Below are 20,458 nucleotides of genomic sequence, written 5' to 3' on the forward strand. Positions count from 1 at the left end.
CATTTTCCCAGCGCTGAAACTAAACAAAGCCAAGGCCAGGACTTTAAAAAAGAATACAAAAAGAAGTATTATAAATATTTTACAAAGTACAAAAGTATAAAAACTATGTGCTTCATCTATAAAAAGGATATTTAAATTAAGGTTAAAAACTTAGTTTTTAAAGTAACAAAATAACCAGGATTGGCTGCAATTCATTCATGTCCGGACGTCTAATTATAGAATTCCTACAGTGTAGAGGGGGACCATTCAGCCCATCGAGTCTTCAGCAACCCTCTGAAAGAGTACCCTACCTAGGCCCACTCTCCCCCCCCCCCCCCCCTCTCCCCACCCCCCTCACCCCCGTAATTACACTTAATCGTTAGAAACTAAGGGGCAATTTATCATGGCCAATCTACCTAACCTGCACATCTTTGGATTGCGGAAGAAAACCGGAGCGCCCGAAGGAAACTCACGCAGACACGGGGAGTCACCCAAGTCACCCAAGGTCAGAATCGAACCCGGGTCCTTGCCGCTGTGAAGCAGCAGTGCCACCGTGCCGAGCCCAAGGGCGAGGAGAGCATTTATTGCCCATCCCTAATTGCCTTTTGAGTGGTTTGCTCAGCCATTTTAGAGGGCATTTAAGGCCTGACCTCGTAAGCATGGCAGACTTCCTTCCCTAACGGACATTAGTGAACCAGATGGGTTTTTACGACAATCGACAATGGTTTCATGGTGACCATTAGACTTTTAATTCCTGATTTGTATTGAATTCAAATTTCACCATCTATTGTGCCAATGCATTACCTGGCTCTCTGGATTACTAGTCCAGTGACAATACCACTACGCCACCCCCTCCCAAGTGTAATGTATTGTATCTCACTTTTCCTTTGAACACTGTGGTGAATGGAACACTTGTCAGTCTGCATGGTCAGCAAGACAAATTCCCACATTGGCTGCAGGTTGCTAGAAGTGCAGAGAAAAGATCTCAACACTTCCCCACATACTTCCCAACACATGGCTCAGTGATATAACATTGCGTCAAGACATGTTCTGCCTTACTTCCATTTGACTTCAATACACTAAAACTGTCCAGAAAATCTCACTTCACCAAAGCATCTCTCAAGCATCTTTTCATGGAGGCAACACTTCTAAGTCATCAACTTAGAAAATACAGTTCAATTTTAGTCTTTGCTGCTCCTGGCACAGGCCTCCTCGTGGCAACGGAGTATGTTGGGAACTTGGCTGCACGCCCCACCCCATGACCTTTCATCCCCTGAAAGTTGAAGATGAAAGTTCACTCTGTAAGAAATTTCAAATTGCTGCAGTCACAAGCGTCGTTTGAGTCATGAAGGGTAGGTCATGCCTCACAAACCTTATCGAGTTCTTTGAGAAGGTGACTGAACAGGTAGACGAGGGTAGAGCAGTTGATGTGGTGTATATGGATTTCAGCAAAGCGTTTGATAAGGTTCCCCACGGTAGGCTATTGCAGAAAATACGGAGGCTGGGGATTGAGGGTGATTTAGAGATGTGGATCAGAAATTGGCTAGCTGAAAGAAGACAGAGGGTGGTGGTTGATGGGAAATGTTCAGAATGGAGTTCAGTTACAAGTGGAGTACCACAAGGATCTGTTCTGGGGCCGTTGCTGTTTGTCATTTTTATCAATGACCTAGAGGAAGGCGCAGAAGGGTCGGTGAGTAAATTTGCAGACGATACTAAAGTCGGTGGTGTTGTCGATAGTGTGGAAGGATGTAGCAGGTTACAGAGGGATATAGATAAGCTGCAGAGCTGGGCTGAGAGGTGGCAAATGGCGTTTAATGTAGAGAAGTGTGAGGTGATTCACTTTGGAAGGAATAACAGGAATGCGGAATATTTGGCTAATGGTAAAGTTCTTGGAAGTGTGGATGAGCAGAGGGATCTAGGTGTCCATGTACATAGATCCCTGAAAGTTGCCACCCAGGTTGATAGGGTTGTGAAGAAGGCCTATGGAGTGTTGGCCTTTATTGGTAGAGGGATTGAGTTCCGGAGTCAGGAGGTCATGTTGCAGCTGTACAGAACTCTGGTACGGCCGCATTTGAAGTATTGCGTACAGTTCTGGTCACCGCATTATAGGAAGGACGTGGAGGCTTTGGAGAGGGTGCAGAGGAGATTTACCAGGATGTTGCCTGGTATGGAGGGAAAATTTTATGAGGAAAGGCTGATGGACTTGAGGTTGTTTTCATTGGAGAGAAGAAGGTTAAGAGAAGACTTAATAGAGGCATACAAAATGATCAGGGGGTTAGATAGGGTGGACAGTGAGAGCCTTCTCCCGCGGATGGAAATGGCTGGCACGAGGGGACATAGCTTTAAACTGAGGGGTAATAGATATAGGACAGAGGTCAGAGGTAGGTTCTTTACGCAAAGAGTAGTGAGGCCGTGGAATGCCCTACCTGCTACAGTAGTGAACTCGCCAACATTGAGGGCATTTAAAAGTTTATTGGATAAACATATGGATGATAATGGCATAGTGTAGGTTAGATGGCTTTTGTTTCGGTGCAACATCGTGGGCCGAAGGGCCTGTACTGCACTGTATCGTTCTATGTTCTATGTTCTAAGCTTCATTTGGTGCAGGATGCAGATGAAAAAACCCGGTGGATGCTTTACAATAGTAAAACCTGAGGAGAAAATCATCCAAGGAAGGCCTGATTTTGTTTTCTAACTCAGCCGAAAGTATGTCAAGCCTCGTAGAGTGGTGAGTGCTAACGTAGAATTTTAACGTGAACCACCATTTCCTGTCAGCCTTGAGGCTACGAGGTAGTGAGTGAAGTTGACCTGATATGAATTTCTGAGGCCTCAAATGTGTGCACTTGAATTGGCAGACAGCGTGTCAATTTTCTGAATGTTTTCTTCAACTCTTTGCGAAATCTCTTCACGGAGAAGCAGTAGATGATTGGATCAATACAGCTGTTCATGCTCAGCAAAGCCATGTTCAGTTGATGTATAATGTCTATGGCCTTGGGAGAGCCACAATCAGGCATCCCTTTGGAGTTCGCTTTGCTGATCTCCCAGGGGATTAGCGAAACATGATAGGGTAACACGCAGGCCAAAAACACCACCAGCATCCCCAGCACCATCGATTTAGCCAGCCTTCGATGGATGCCTTGAGAAGCTCTGCTTTGGGATGAAAGAGCTTTCATTATTGAAACATAGCTGAGTAAAACAATCAGTAAGGATATGAGGAAGAACGTGAAAGATGCATACACATAAAGTGTTCTGTCAGAGTATTCTTCAAAACATTTTGTGACGGTAAGCCCCTTCTTGAAAGATTGTTGTTGCATCAGTGCAGGAATGGAACATGCAAACCAAAATATCCAAACAACCACACAAGTGCAAATGGATCCTATTGGCTTATTGAAAGGAATGTTCTGTTTTCTCATTCGGACAGTGCTGTATCTGTTCACGCTAATCAGGATCATAAAGGTGATGGCACTGTATGTCGCCATGTAGTAGAATGCCCCAGCTAAACGGCAGATGACTTCTGAGAAGATCCAGTCTCCCCCTTTAAAATAATACACCACCCAAAATGGTAGAGTGAAGATAAACAGCATGTCGGCCAGACACAGGTTAATCAGATACACGCGGATTGCTTTTTTAACCTTCCTGTCATTCCGTAGAAAAGTCAGCAGTGCAATGCAGTTCCCAAAGAGTCCAACCACCAGGACCACCAAGTAAGTGAACGGTAGAATGAAGTTCTGAACAGGATGCCAGGTTTCACAGGCCCTGGCTATTTGGCCTATCAATCTGTAGTTCTCACTGGAGTTCATTGTTCCTCTGCAGAAAAATGAAACAAATATAATTAAAAATTATGTCAAAGCGCCTGAGGAATTACAGAGCATTCTAAAAGCTGTTTTCTGCTAATACTTGAAACATTAATTACAGAAATTCCTCTTTATCTTATGTAAGTAAACATTGTGAAATTTACATTTATTTCACTACTCTCATGGGTGTCTTTGTTCTTCACCAGGAATAGATAATAAGACTTGAAACACATTAGCCTGTTGAAACACCTGAGCCCCAGAGAAAACATTGCTTGATTGATAGTTCTGGCTCTGTGGTCTCTGCTGTTACCTTCACAATGTTATTTTATACAAGATAGAATTTTCAAGTGCTTGCAGTTTCTGCTATTGAAACTTTAAAGGGTCTGGATAATTGGCACTACTATTTAGCTCCAGTCAAAGCTATTTTTTCATGATTAAATTGCTATTTTTAAAGTTTTTGTTCACATATCCTACTGTCACTATATGGTTTATTACTTCTATACAGTGTATAGTGGGTGTATGAACATGAAAGTGACATACCCTAGCATGGGGGGACATGAGGAGTCATAGGGATTGCTTGGAGAGGGTGTACCTTGGCATGAGTGAATGAGGAGTCACAGGAGTTGTTTGGGACATACCTTTACACAGCAGATGGGGGGGGGGGGGGGGGGGGTGCATGAGCGATGATGCAAATTGTTTGGAGGCATACCTTCGCATGGAGGGCATGAGGAAACATAGAAAATAGGAGCAGGAGGAGGCCATTCAGACCTTAGACCCTGCTCCACTATTCTTATGATCATGGCTGATCAAGGAACTTTTGTATTTACTTTTCAAAAGGTTCCCTCATGCAGACTATGGTTCACCACACCTCCAAGGTGTCCAGGACTCTTTAAAAAGCTGGCCCGATTCAATGAAAATTTCAAAGGACTAGGACATACCTCTCCCTGCAATGGAGCCGTCCAGCTCCGGAGTGAAGGATGCAGACTTTTGATCCTAAACAACCTGTACCCTTAAAAGGCACTCCCCGGCTTCCGGTTGCGGCGATGACCAGCTAAGCCGCACGTTTCAGCACCTCCCGTTTCAACGGACTTTTGGGCTCTTATCGGGAGCCCCAACGGAAATTTTTTACGGCCAAACCCAGTGTGAGGCGACAAAGGAAGGAGTCCCCCCGGGTGTGGATGGAAAGAAGCGATAGTAGTGGCCAGATTGCGGAGGATCCTCTGGAGCAGCGGCAGAGAAGAGAAGGGAGAAGCAAGATGGCGGCTGAGGGAGCCCAGATGGTATGGGGCCCGGAACAGCAGGAGTTCCTCCGACGATGTGTGGAGGAGCTCAAGAAGGAGGTGCTGGTGCTGATGTTGCTGGCGATTGAGGGATTGAAGGAGACGCAAAAGACCCAGGCGATGGAGCTCCGTGGAGTGAAGGCAAAGGCAGCCGAGAATGAAGACGAGATACAGGGCTTGGTGGTGAAGACGGAGACGCACGAGGCACTACATAAGAGGTGCATAGAAAGGCTGGAAGCCCTGGAAAATAGCTTGAGGAGGAAGAATCTAAGGATTTTGGGTCTTCCCGAAGGGACAGAGGGAGCTGATGTTGGGGCGTATGTGAGTACGATGCTCCATACTTTAATGGGAGCTGAGGCCCCGACGGGCCCCCTGGAAGTGGATGGAGCGTACCGGGTCCTCGTGAGAAGACCAAAGGCAGGGGAAATACCGCGAGCAACAGTGGTGAGGTTCCACCGCTACAAGGACAGGGAGATGGTCCTGAGATGGGCTAAGAAGACACGGAGTAGCAGGTGGGAGAACGCGGTGATCCGCGTGTATCAAGATTGGAGTGCAGAGGTGGCGAGAAGGAGGGCGAGTTTCAATCGGGCCAAGGCGGTGCTCCACAGGAAGAAAGTAAAATTTGGAATGCTGCAGCCGGCAAGACTGTGGGTTATACACCAGGGCAAACACCACTACTTCGAGACGGCAGAGGAGGCGTGGACATTTATTCAAGAAGAGAAGTTGGACTAGATTTGAGGAATTGATGTTTGGAAAGAAGTAGCGAGGTGGTGGCAAAGAAATGCAAAGGGGGGAGAGGGGGAGGGTTTATCTGTAAAAATGTTAGACGGGAGAATTTTTCTCCCCCCCCCACTCCCCCCGCCGGGGGGGGAAGGGGACAGGGAAGGGGAGAGGGAGCTGTGCCACTAGGGGCGGGGCCGAGAGGGAAGCGCGGGGTTTTTTCCCGCGCTATGGAAATTGCGGCGGGAAAAGTGGGCGCAGGAAGGAAGGGGGCCTCACACGCAGGGAGGCCAAGGGTAAACGGGGGAAGCCGAGGTCAGCCAGAGTTTGCTGACTCCCGGAAGCAATATGAGGGGAGCAATCAAGCTAGAAGGGAATCTAGCGGGGGGGGCGGTGGTGGTGATTAACTGGTTTGCTGCTGCTGAGGGTAAGGGGGAGCTGATACGGGATGGGATGGTCGGGACGGGAGGGCGCCGTCTGGGGGACAAACGGGTGCGTGGGACCCGGGTGAGGAGCTGGTTTAAAAAAGGGGATGGCTAGTCGACAATGGGGGGGGGGGGGGGGTAAAGGGCCCCCAACCCGGTTGATCACGTGGAACGTGAGAGGGCTGAATGGGCCGATTAAGAGGGCAAGGGTATTTACGCACCTAAAGAGATTGAAGGCGGATGTGGTTATGCTTCAGGAGACACACCTGAAATTGGCGGATCAGGTCAGATTAAGGAAAGGATGGGTGGGACAGGTATTCCACTCAGGCTTAGATACGAAAAATAGAGAGGTGGCAATACTGGTGGGGAAACGGGTACCGTTTGAGGCTAAGACCATAGTGGTGGACAGTGGGGGCAGGTACGTGATGGTGAGTGGCAGATTGCAAGGTGAGGCGGTGGTGCTGGTGAACGTATATGCCCCGAACTGGGGTGACGCGGGTTTTATGAAGCGTATGTTGGGGCGCGTCCCGGACCTAGAGATGGGAAATTTGGTAATGGGGGGGGGACTTCAACACGGTGCTGGACCCAGGGCTGGACCGGTCCAGATCTAGGACCGGGAGGAGGCCGGCAGCGGCCAAGGTGCTTTAGGGGTTTATGGAGCAGATGGGAGGAGTAGATCCCTGGAGATTTGCTAGACCGAGGAGTAAAGAGTTTTCCTTCTTCTCCCACGTCCATAAAGTATACTCCCGGATAGACTTTTTTGCCCTAGGAAGGGCACTGATCCCGAAAGTGGTAGGAACGGAATATTCGGCTATAGCCGTTTCAGATCACGCCCCGCATTGGGTGGATCTGGATCTAGGAGAGGAGAAGGAGCAGCGCCCACTTTGGAGATTAGACATGGGACTGTTGACGGATGAGGGGGTATGTGGAAGGGTGAAGGGATGTATTGAAAGATACCTAGAGGTCAATGATGATGGAGCGGTCCAGGTGGGAGTAGTATGGGAGGCGCTGAAGGCGGTGGTTAGGGGGGGAGCTGATTTCCATAAGAGCCCACAGGGGGAAACAAGAGGGTAAAGAAAGGGAGAGACTGATTGGGGAGATTCTGAGGGTGGATAGGCAATATGCGGAGGCCCCGGATGAAGGGCTATACAGGGAAAGACAGAGACTACAGACGGAGATTGACCTGCTGACCACGGGTAAGGCGGAGGCGCAGTGGACGAAGGCACAGGGAATACAATACGAATATGGGGAAAAGGTGAGCCGATTGCTGGCCCAACAACTTAGGAAGAGGGGGGCGGCGAGAGAGATCGGAGGAGTTAGGGACGGGGAGGGAAGGATGGAGCAGAGAGCAGGGAGGGTGAACGGGGTGTTTAAGTCATTTTATGAGAGGCTGTATAAGTCCCAATCCCCGGAGAGGAAAGAGGGAATGATACACTTCCTGGACCAGCTGGAGTTCCCGAGGGTTGAGGAGCAGGAGGTGGCAGGTTTGGGAGCGCAGATTGAGGTGGAGGAGGTGATTAAAGGAATTGGGAACATGCAGGCAGGAAAGGCCCCGGGACCAGATGGGTTCCCGGTGGAATTTTACAGGAAATGTGTGGACCTACTGGCCCCACTCCTGACGAGAACCTTCAATGAGGCTAAGGAAAGGGGGACACTACTCCCGACAATGTCGGAGGCGACGATATCGTTGATCCTGAAACGAGACAAAGACCCGCTGCAGTGCGGGTCATACAGGCCCATCTCCCTCCTAAATATAGATGCCAAGTTACTGGCCAAAGTGATGGCGACAAGGATAGAGGACTGTGTCCCAGGGGCGGTACATGACGACCAGACAGGGTTTGTTAAAGGGAGGCAATTGAATGCCAATATACGAAGGTTGCTGGGGGTGATGGTGATGCCCCCACCGGAGGAGGAGGCGGAGATAGTGGTGGCGATGGATGCAGAGAAGGCATTTGATAGAGTGGAGTGGGACGACCTGTGGGAGGTACTGAAGAGATTTGGATTTGGAGAGGGGTTCATCAGATGGGTTCAGCTCCTGTACGGGGCCACGGTGGCAAGCGTGGTTACAAACAGGCAACGATCCGACTATTTCCGATTACATACGGGCACAAGACAGCGGTGCCCCCTGTCCCCGTTACTGTTCGCGTTGGCAATCGAGCCATTGGCCATAGCGCTGAGGGGCTCTAAGAAGTGGAGGGGGGTGCTCAGAGGAGGAGAGGAACATTGGGTGTCATTATATGCGGATGATTTGCTGCTATATGTGGCAGACCCAGTGGAGGGGATGCCAGAGATAATGCAGACACTCAGGGAGTTTGGAGAGTTCTCGGGATATAAATTGAATATGGGAAAGAGTGAACAATTTGTGATGCACCCCGGGGAACAGGGCAGGGGGATAGACGATCTGCCGCTGAGGAGAGTAGCAAGGGATTTTCGATATCTCGGGATCCAGGTGGCCAGGAACTGGGGAACCTTGCATAAACTTAACTTGACGCGACTGGTAGAGCAGATGGAGGAGGACTTTAAGAGGTGGGACATGGTGCCCCTGTCATTGGCGGGCAGAGTACAGGCGGTTAAAATGGTGGTCCTCCCGAGGTTTCTTTTCGTGTTTCAGTGCCTCCCCATACTGATTACAAAGGCCTTTTTCAAGAAAGTGGACAGGAGTATTATGAGCTTTGTGTGGGCTGGAAAGACCCCGAGGGTAAAGAGGGGGTTCCTGCAGCGCAGTAGGGACAGAGGGGGACTGGCACTGTCGAGTCTGAGTGACTATTATTGGGCCGCCAACGTGTCTATGATATGTAAGTGGATGAGGGAAGAAGAAGGGGCGGCGTGGAAAAGGCTGGAGATGGCGTCCTGTAAGGGAACAAGTTTAAAAGCACTGGCGACAGCGCCGTTACCGTTCCCCCCGAACAAATACACCACAAACCCAGTAGTGGTGGCGACTTTGAAGATTTGGGGGCAGTGGAGACGACATAGGGGAGTGACGGGTGCCTCGGTGTGGTCCCCGATAAGGAACAATCACAGGTTTGTCCCGGGGAGGATAGATGGGGGATTCCAATCTTGGCAGCGAGCAGGAATTGGGAAGTTGAAGGACTTGTTCTTAGACGGGACGTTCGCGAGTTTGGGAGCATTGTTAGAAAAATACGGGTTGCCACCTGGGAATGCCTTCCGATATATGCAAGTGAGGGCATTTGCGAGGCAACAGGTGAGGGAATTTCCGCAGCTCCCGCCGCATGGGATTCAGGACAGAGATTCGGGGGCATGTGTCGGTGAAGGTAAAGTGTCCGATATATACAGGGAAATGAGAGACGAGCGGGAGATGATGGTAGAGGAGCTGAAGGGTAAATGGGAGGAGGAGCTGGGGGAAGAGATTGAGGAGGGGCTGTGGGCAGATACCCTAAGTAGGGTAAATTCCTCGTCCTCGTGTGCCAGGCTTAGCCTGATCCAATTCAAGGTTCTACACAGGGCGCATATGACGGGAGCAAGGCTGAGTAGATTTTTTGGAGTGGAGGATAGGTGCGGGAGGTGCGCGGGAAGCCCGGCGAACCACACCCACATGTTTTGGTCATGTCCGGTATTGCATGGGATCTGGGTGGGTGTGGCAAGAGTGATCTCAAAGGTGGTGGGGGTCCGGGTCGAACCGAGCTGGGGATTAGCTATATTTAGGGTTGCAGAAGAGCCGGGAGTGCAGGAGGCGAGAGAGACCGATGTTTTGGCCTTTGCGTCCCTAGTAGCCCGGCGAAGGATTCTATTTATGTGGAAAGAAGCCAAACCCCCGGGCGTGGAGGCCTGGATCAACGACATGGCAGGGTTTATAAAATTGGAGCGAATAAAATACGCACTAAGAGGTTCGGCTCAAGGGTTCACCAGGCAGTGGCAACCGTTCCTTGACTATCTCGCAGAGCGATAAGGGAAAACAGGAAAGACAGCAGCAGCAACCCGGGGAAGGGGGGGGGGGTGTATTCGGTGTTTGGGTTTTTTGTTCTTTTCTTTCTTTCCATGCTAGTTGTTTATATTTATTTTTTCAGTATTATTATTTCTCTTTTCTTGTTCTTTTTCTGCACTTGTTGTTAGTTTAATATATTGTTTAAATAACGGTCAATGTACATTTTGTTACAAAGTTGTAAAAATGGAAAATTCTTTTTGATCGAAAAACTTTAATAAAATATATATTTTTTTAAAAGAACATAAAAGGCACTCCCAAAAATCGATAGGATCTGGAATCGCAGAATTGGGATCCACCACCATTTTTAAAAGGCTCCCAAGTCATCCCAACTTAACCAAAGTCCAGGCCAAATTCAGTGATCCCACTGGAATCACAAATTCAGTGATCTCTTTCAGCTGGAAGGTGTGCTAAAAAGGAGCATTCGCCAATGAATTTAAGCAAGTGTTTTTTGTGACCTATTTTTTGCCTATTTGGAAAGAATTCTCAGGCTAATTTATACATTGATTTTGTTGCAACATTACATTTGGTATACATGGCATTAACTATGATTCATAACGGATTAGCTCCCAGGAACACATAGTTATTGAGAACTGCATTTGGGGTAGCTCATGAAACAATTAACAGGGATGTTGACATTAACAATTGGTTTGGGAGAATGGGGAGAGGTAATTTGTATGTTCCAGAAATGTTTGCATCAAAAATGTTGGATTGACTTCATTGAACACAGCCAAAGGTCAACCTAAAACCACCCCTCTGTTTTTAAAATGAGACTTATATCCATGTATCTATAACCTATTAATAAACGCAGCACCATGGGTGGATGGTGGATCTTGACTTTGTAGAAAACTAATGAGAGTGAATCAGTATCCAGTGGAAATAAAAATTAGGGGAGATGGTGGGCGCGTTTCTCCCAAACATCCTCTGGCGAGCGCATTTAGCCACATGCACATGGATAGTCAACGCTATTCGCATTGAATAGGAGGCCTGAATGGCGAACGCGTGGTCGAGGCTGCACATAGCCCTTGTTTTTACAGTGGGGAACTCGCTTGCTGGAACTCCCTATTGTAGCGAGAAATCGGGACACCATTTTTAAATGGCTTGTCGACTCTGAGGCCCTCAAAATAATCCCAGACCTGCCCCTAAGCCCAAACGCAATATGGGGGAGTCTCCGGCCCCGGCCCCGCCTGCCTGCGTTGAATCTCGCGAGGTGTTGCAAGCCGGGTAGATCCCGGGAGCGTATTCTCCCAACTTTCAACAGCCACGCTGCTCCACGGCGAGCTGCTTTTTGGGCGCAGCGTGGCCGTAGAATCACACTCGTAAAATGAGTTGGCAACTCACTATTGCCCACTTTATGCTATCTCACAATGCCCAGATTTACCCCTAAGTGCCTCAGTGAATTTGCAAGCTATTTAAATTTGCTTGGCGATAAACCTCATTCTTTGCATTTTCCAAGTGCAGTGTAGGAGGCCTTATGACATAATGAATTGCTTCCCTGCCTCTAAGCCAGAAGCTCTGGGTTTGAGTCCCATTCCAGGACTTGATGACCAGGTTGGATATCAACCTGTGGACCTTAATTTTGGATATGCCTATAACAGTTGATAAGAATGGGGGAGTCTCCTCCTCAGCCAGGTCGAGCAAAAGGCAATGGCAAAACACTACAGTGCTTTGCCAAACATAACCATGGCTCAGTGCATGGCAGCCTATGGTCACCAATGCCTTCTTAGGTTGTGCTACCTGAAGAAAGAGAGATGATGGTGTACAGTGCTGGCTAGCATATTGTGAATGTAAGCTGTGTAGGATTATTGGCTCGTATTTCAGTCATGATCCAATTGAATGGTGGAGCAGGCTGGAAGGGCTGCATTGCCTACTTCTGCTCCCAATTCCCATGTTCCTATGTATTTTTCAGTCCAAAAGGAACAATGACCTCAAAACCCACCAAAGCCATCTGCCAAGAAGAGACATCAGTGTAAACATTCCAAAGGCTTTCTGAGGTAACTGTAATACAAGTGAAATCCAGTGACTGACTTGTTAAGTTTGGATAATAATTGAAGATGGTATCAGCAATGTTCCTATAACATTTGGCAGCTTTATGAGTTACAACATGACTTATATGAACTTTTATGCTTAAGAACCCTCTGAAAGACATAATAGCATTTCAGTGCCAAACACGGCATACAAGAAGGCCGCAAATGGACAATTCATTTTTAAATATCCGTATTTTAAAAGATACAATAGCAATATAATATTTATATAATAAGGCAGCCTCATGGCAGAGTGTTGGGGTTTTCTGTCTCATCAGGTTTATGAGTCATTTGGTAAATGATATGTACAATTCTGAAGAGTTTTATTTTTACTGCCCCTCAGGTACAGAGAGTGCATTATTGTGGAGGAAATGGTTATATTCTCCTTCAAGAAATGATGAACTTTCTTACAGATTTTCAGAGAACCTTTCAGTTAGTTATTCATCTTAACCGATGGAAACTCATTGGCAGAATGTGTGCAATTTTTCAACAGGTGATTTTAGCATATACCAGAGTGAAACATTTCCCTTTTTGCTCCTAACTTCCTCTCCTACACGGACTCATGCTGGTGGGATACTTTCTCAACCCCCTTAACAATCCGGCAGCCCTCTCGCGAGGGAGCTTTGTCCACAACCTAGAGGAGGTTTTCAAAAGGTTCCAGCAAGCTGGAGTGAGATTAAAGAGACAGAAATGCACCTTTAAGGCAAAATAAGTGACTTAGTTTGGGTTTAGAGTAGGTGCACAAGGGTTACACACGATGGAAGTTAAAGTTATGGCCATTAAAGAAGCACCAGCTCCAAAGAACGTGTCAGAATTAAAATCTTTTCTTGGATGGTAAATTATTATGAAAGGTATATTCCAAATTTGTCCACCATATTGGCACCTCCACATGCATTATTAAAAAAACACCAGAGATGATGCTGGTAGACACAGCTAAATGAAGCCTTCAGACCAGTGAAGCAAACCCTGTCGTCGCCTTGCCTTTTAGTCCATTTGAACCCTTTCAAAGAAATCATCTCAATAGTGTTACATCTCCTTATGGAATTGAAGCTGTCACATAAAATGGAGGATGGGTTAGAACGGCCCATCAACTATGCATCAAGTGCCTAATTGATTGAGAAGAGGCCTACTACCAGATTGAGAAAGGGGGGTTGGCCATCATCTTCGGGATAAAGAAATTCCACCAATATGTTAGCATTGTTGCCTCACAGTGCCAGGGGTCCAGGTTCGATTCCGACCTTGCGTGACTCTGTGCAGTTTGCACCTTCTCCCCGTGTCTGCGTTGGTTTCCTCCGGGTGCTCCGATTTCATCCCACAGTCCAAAGATGTGTAGATAAGGTGGATTGGCCATGCTAAATTGCCACTTAGTGGCCAAAGGTTGGGTGGAGTTACAGGAATAGGGCGGGGGAGTGAGCCTAAGTAGGGCACTCTTTCAGAGGGTCAGTGCTGACTCAATGGGTCGAATGACCTCCTTCTGCATTGTAAGGATTCTGCATAAGTGAGTGACTATGGACATCATTGCTGTCTTCATTTTGATCACATCTAGCGTCTGTGACCAGGAATGTCCTTTAAACGGCACTATTGTAACTTTGTTATGAGTACAATGGAAACTTCCTTTACATAGCCCAGGAATGTCCGTGGAGCTGCTTCTCCTCCCCCATCACGCTCACCATGTTAAAATAATGGAACAGGAGTCGCTTCCAGAAAACGTCTGGTCCATGAACCCACATTTCCCATCGGGAGCCGATGTATCTCACTTGGCTAGACAGCTGGCTCATGATGCAGAATAAGGCCAGCAATGTGGGTTCAGGTCCTTCACTGGCTGAGGTTATTAGGAAGGCCCTACCTTCTCAACCTTGCCCCTCGCCTGAGGTGTGGTGATCCTCAGGTTAAATCACCATCAGTCAGTTCTTCCCCTCAAAGGGGGAAAGCAGCCTATGGACACCTGGGACTATGGTGACTTTACCTTTGCCTTACATTTCCCATTTTCTGGTCAACAAAGGCTCCAAACTTTCCCCTCACTAACTGGTAGATCCTGAGGTCAGTCAGAATAATGCTCAGATCAGCTTACTCAGCAGAGATGAGGATTGAGCCCTAAATATTGCAAACCTGTACATCTCTAAGTCAGACAAAATGTATTTACTCCCAACCATCGGAGAAGTCTCAACATTCATATTTTTGTCTAAATTTTTTGAGAAATTGCTAGAAACCAGAAAATCTTGTCCATCAACATATTGGTAATTGCTGTCACAGAATCGACTGAGTAATTTGCTGACAGCCCACTGCATGGTGTTCAAGTTGCCACAACGGTTGATGGTGATTTCAAACCCTGTGAAAGCAGCTATCTGAGGCAAACATAGTTGTCAGCATCTTGATTTCATATCAAAATGTATAGTTCAGCATTGAAACCTGCCATTAGGGACATGGCAGGTTTCTCCAAGACACATAAAATACTCCATAGGAGCAAACAAACTCAGTGAATAAAAACTGAATCATTCGACCCATTCCCTGTTAACTCTTGAATATGGAAATTAGTGTGATATCAATAATACTTTCCATTATTTTACATCACGGTCTGAATCACTCACTTAGTCATATTTTGCATTTGGTCATATTTGGTTTCAAGTGATTGGCAATCGATTGTTGCTGATGTTTTTGCCTGTTGAAGCCATGGCGAAGAGATCATCAGAGAGCTTATTTGTCCTGTCAGGATAGTCTCAGATTTTTAATCAAGCCAATGAGATAGTTTCCCACCATCGGTAACCCTACAGCAAGTGGCACAATTCCAACAGAACACACTGCTGGCTGCCAGATGTGCCACTCGCCCCACAAAATATGTTGCTTTACTTCCGCAACAGACATTTCATCATATGGCACAGAGGTGAAAGAATAACACATTGGCCCACTCATCAAGAGTTTGGGTGGATTGCAACTTGTGACAAAGTTTGAGTGATTGTAGAGAGTTTGCTTAACAGCAGTAAAGCATGACAACGAAGATTTTCTGAATATAATTTCTTCCTCGATGAAGGAATCATAAGTAGTGCAATGGGCTATTGAGGAACAGATATCGTATACGCTTTCTTTTTCACTAACTGGGGCTGGTTTAGCACAGTGGGCTAAACAGCTGGTTTGTAATGCAGAACAAGGCCAGCAGTGCAGGTTCAATTCCCGTAGCGACCTCCCCGAACAGGCGCCGGAATGTGGCGACTAGTGGCTTTTCACAGTAACTTCATTGAAGCCTACTTGTGACAATAAGTGATTATTATTATTATTACTAAGAAATTACCAGCAATGCGGACAGTAAAACAGCAATGCAAACTTACACCAAATTTGTGGGCTCCTCAGTCACGTTCCACAATTGTGATCCCATTTTGTTCGTAGCTTCTTTAAGAGTATTCTCTCGATTGCTCTACAGCATACAGTCAGTGGTACCCTATGAGAATGGAACATTGTTGTTAATACATTGATGCAAATGTGTGCCAGATTCAAGAGCTGCCCACTCACATTTCATAGAACCAATTCCTTTCACATCTCGCTTCCTGCATTGCTGGTACTGACTGCTATTTTTGTGAATGGCTGCTTGAAGCTCCCTTTTGCCCAGATTATTCATCCTGCTAGTGGTGAGCTTAGTATACTTAATGTATTGTAGCATTGGGAAAAAAAAATTTGAATGAATCATAAGAAGTTAATCAAAGCAGATTTGACAGATGAAACAATCTTTTTTCTTTCCTTGTTTTCTTATTGCAATATTTTCAATCTTCAATATTCAAAGACAAGGTGAGCATGAATGAAGCCTCTGACATTTAGGGGCTTTCATATTACAGCGATTAGAGTTCCATTACTGGCAATGTTGGAATTGTACTAGCATTATTTAACAAGGACTAGACATTGCGATCAGATATAAAATAAGGAAAATCAAGCAGTTTTCTTTACTGGGATACTATAAATATTATGAATGCACCTTCCGTGACCATCAAGTTCCAGAGTGGGACTTGGACCCAGAACTTCTGACCCAGAGAAAGGGATGCTACCATTGGGTCACAATAGCTCCCTATTGACTGAATTACTGAGGTTAAAAAAGCAAGTGTTCCCCAGCCCACACTTCAGCTGTTTGCATTATACACTTTCTGATAGAGTTTCTGTAACAACTTGAGAAACTTTGGAAACATAGAAAATAGGAGCAGGCGTAGGCCATTTGGCCCTTTGAGCCTGCTCCTCCATTCATTATGATCATGGCTAATCATCCAATTCAATAGGCTGCTCTGGCCTTTCCCCAATATCCTTTGGCGACTTTTGTCTGAAGAGTTATATCTAACGCCTTCTGTGGTAGTGAATTCCACAGGCTCAATTCCACTCACTGAATCATCTCAGACCTAAAGGGCCTCCCCCGTATCCTTAGACTGTGACCGCTGGTTCTGGACTCCCCTGCCATCAGGAACATTCTTCCTACATCTACCCTGTCTAGTCCTGTTAGAATTTTATAAGTTTCCACAAGATCCCCCCCCCTTCTTCTGAACTCCAGTGAATACAATCCTAACTGAAGAATCCAAAAACCATTGTGAACACAAAGTAGCAGAACTGCTCCTGTACCTTTTCCCATTACTTAGCCAGCGTGCAATTGCACCAGGGTGCTCCCTACCCTTTGTTAAAATCAAGGGACCGTAACTGGCCCATTTCATGCACCACAGCCTAAGACAGATATTAGGCCCAAACAAATGAGGGAGCCAGATCTGTTTAACTCAGGATGCCAACAAAAAATTTTTAACTATCAATTCCTGTGGAGCGAGAAGGAGCAGGGTGCTCCAAACCCACAATGTCCCAGTCAAATCACTTTCAACTCATTCCCACTGCAGAGAATTCCAATGGTCTGACTCACCAGTTCTTCTCTTTCATTGTGTGGAACATAGACCTTAGATCTCGGATAATAGCATAGCCCACTTTTAATACTCAAAACACTATCTAAGATGGTGCTATAATTTGTTTTGCCTGAACCATGTGTGTTACTCAGTGTGTTTTGAATGAATGAGTCCTGTGGTAAAAGGTTTGTCAACTTCCAATGTCTCTCCATGGTTAACAGACACTCAGAACTAAAGTAACAACTAAAGTAACAGCTCCTGGATAAATGATGCATTTATAAGAACACAATTGTAACAGACCTTTACAATATAGGGCATCCTGTAGAAACCCCCCACATATAGAACTTTGGTGAACATAACCACACAGAAGATTCTAATCTCTTTCTCACTTCAATTTTCACACTAAAACATCAGAGGACAGAATGCTGGGTGTTAACAATTTGATAGTTGCAGAAATGCTTATTGAAAGAGATTCTAAATACAAAAATCAGCAGCTGAAGAAAAGTTATTAAATGCTCACATTCTCTGAAGAGACCAAAAGTGTTAGGTCTGATGAGTGAATGAGCCTGGGTTCTCATGGCTTACTTCCTGAACACTGGGCTTGAGCACAATTTTTTTGTTTGCTCCGAACAGCAGAATTGCTGAGTAACACACAGTAACATGTGCTATTGTCCCATGGTAAAATAAAATCTGAGGCCGTGCCGACTTTTAATTAGTGGTGCAGTGAAATTATCACTGGATTAGTAATCCAAGGACTCAGGGTAATGCTCTGGGTTCCTGTGTTCGAATCCCAAAATGGCAGATGGTAAAATTTGAATTCAATAAAAACCTACAATTAAAAGTCTAACGATGACCATGAAACCATTGTCAATTATTGGAAAAAAAACATCTGGTTCGCTACTGTACTTTAGGGAAGGAAATCTGCCATCCTTGTCCGGTCTGGCCGACATGTGACTCCAGACCACACAGCGATGCGGTTGACTCTTCACTGCCCCCTCTGAAATAGCCCAGTAAGCCATTCAGTTCAAGGGTAATTAGGGATGGGCAACAAATGCTGGACCAGCCAACGACACCTGCATCCCAAGAACAAATATTTTAAAAAAGAAATTCCCACCTCCTTTCCTCTCTCATCACGTATTCTCCCAACTGACTCCCAATCTGCCTGGGTGGAATCAAAATCCGAGGGTGGCTGAGTTTCCGAAATCAGTGCACCTCATATCGTCTGACTGCACAGTGACACTTGCAGAGGTGTGGAGCACAAGTATGTGCCCTCAGGCAACTGGTCATGTCGTGTGGAGATGTTTTTTTAAAAAAGCAGTTTAACAGCACAAATTATTAAAACAAACTGCTCAGGTTACATAAGCTACAAAAAATGAATAAGATTAGTCTGACATTGAAATCTGGAAAATAATAATACAAAAGAAGAAGTGTTTTAGTCCGGCTCTTGCCCATGCAAACACCATCTGCTCTACTTCCCACACACATGAAAAGACCAATGTAGAACCAACGTCCAGTATCGAATTGCGGTTCGTGGTGAGAGTAGAAACACAGACTTTCTGTATGTCTGCGATACTGACAGCTGCAGAGACTATGCCATTTCTCAGTAATTACACAGTTAAAATATACAACTTCCTTGTTTGGCCAGCTACATAAGCCAACAAAATGTGTAAATACCCATGCCATTGACGCACATCCTTACAACAAACAAATCGACAGTGGCGCCAATCACTTCAACAATCTAACTGATATGACATCTGTATGGTAGTTTTGGCTAAGTGGTTAAGATGAAACACTCTAGATCCATTTCAGCCTCTATGTAACAGCTTTAATCCTGTCACCCACCTCGGGGATTTTCCCCTGACTAAAAGAGCAGTTGAATTTTTTGCCTTGGATGGCAGGAATCAGGCAAACTCTAATATGTGCACCAGAGATGTCCAGAGATGTACAGGTTAATTGGATTGGCTATGCTAAATTTGCCCTAGGTGGAGTTACAGAGATAATGTGGGGTTTGGGCCTGGGTAGGGTGCTCTTTCGGAGGGTCGGTGTTGATTTGATGGGCCGAATGGCCTCCTTCTACACTGTAGGGATTCTCTGATTCGATGAAGATGGGGAGAATGCAGGTTTGTGTCTCTGGGGGAAAGTGCTGAGTGGAGACCAATCATTTCCACGCAGGAAGAGAGAAGTTGGAAAGGAAGTTATCTCAGATACTGCTGTGCACGTACTATTGGCAATAGACAATGCCTCTCACCCAGACAGTGTGTGGTCCATGGAAAGCCTACAAAAGCAAAACAAGGGAGACTAAGTAATTTAAAATATAATTGGTCAAGTGTGTCTAATTAGTATTGCACTTACGTTATATGATAATTATAGATAGAATTTATTGCAAGATTATTGTAAGGTTGAAGATTAATACTGTGTCTGTGTAGGGAGAGATGTACAATGCTGGGACTGGAGTATTTTGATGTCATCATATCTGGCACGACAAATTCAGTTTTTTTTATTGTAACATTGACTTAAAAAAACGTCACAACAGTCAAGGGTGTAGCAGGTACGTGATCTATTGTAAACACATCACAATGATTAGTGTTCACAATGGGTTTTAGGCAGATGTCCTAAGTCATCATGAACTTAATAAAGCCATTTGTTAAGTGTGCAGAGATGTAGCGTTGCATTGAGCTTCATTGATTAGTGAGGTCCCAGAGTAGATTCTCAATCTGTACAAGCTCGTGGTTTTGTGCCAAATGGCCATGAGGGGGCTACTTTTGTCTCAGAGCCATCAAATTGGCTCGGAAGCAAAGAAGGATATGCAAATAACAAAAACAATCAGCTAAGCCTGATCACCGCACAGCGTCCTCTGCTAGAAATGTGCATTAATTGAGGAGCAGATAGGACTTGGTTCTGTCAACTCCCATAGTGAAATATGCAGCACTCAGTATCTAGGTTGGCACGCAAACAATTGGGCATTGCACCAGAGGGCTGCCAACACCACCCGTGAAGGCAATCCTTGATAGATGTTTACATGTTAACTTGAATGGAAAGGAAATGGAGGAGCGATATATCATGGGAGCGATATATCATGAGCAGCCTACCCAGAATTACCCATTTCATATTATTGCCATTCAAATAAAAAAGAAAAGGACTTGTATTTATAAAACACCTTTCACAACCCCAGAATGTCAAAACATCTTTTACAGCTGGTAAGGTACTTTTGGTTTGTTGACAATGGGGCCATATCGGAAATGCAACAATCAATTTGCGCGCAACAGGATCCCACAAACGTAATATGCTGATGATCAGATAAACTACTTCCATAATTGATAGTTGAGGGATGAATATAGATCCAAGTGGCCAGGACCGTGGGAGTGACCCCACCCTGCTTTACTTAAAATAACACTGTGGAATCTTTTACTTCAGCCTGAGAGGGCAGCCAGGACTACGGT

General features: G+C 45.8%; 1 protein-coding gene across 1 annotated transcript; it reads right to left on the minus strand.

Annotated features, from left to right (window-relative positions):
• Positions 1–2,427: 2,427 nt before the first annotated feature.
• On the minus strand, positions 2,428–15,589 carry LOC140429940 (platelet-activating factor receptor-like). The gene is made up of 2 exons (XM_072517532.1): positions 15,486–15,589; positions 2,428–3,786 (listed from the first exon to the last, which is right to left on the minus strand). Exons 1-2 carry the CDS (start codon positions 15,530–15,532, stop codon positions 2,763–2,765), a joined length of 1,071 nt encoding a protein of 356 aa, XP_072373633.1. The 5' UTR covers positions 15,533–15,589; the 3' UTR covers positions 2,428–2,762.
• Between the last annotated feature and the right edge of the window lie 4,869 nt (positions 15,590–20,458).

The sequence above is a fragment of the Scyliorhinus torazame genome, chromosome 1 (assembly GCF_047496885.1).
Source record: "Scyliorhinus torazame isolate Kashiwa2021f chromosome 1, sScyTor2.1, whole genome shotgun sequence".
In the NCBI taxonomy this organism is placed as follows: domain Eukaryota; kingdom Metazoa; phylum Chordata; class Chondrichthyes; order Carcharhiniformes; family Scyliorhinidae; genus Scyliorhinus; species Scyliorhinus torazame.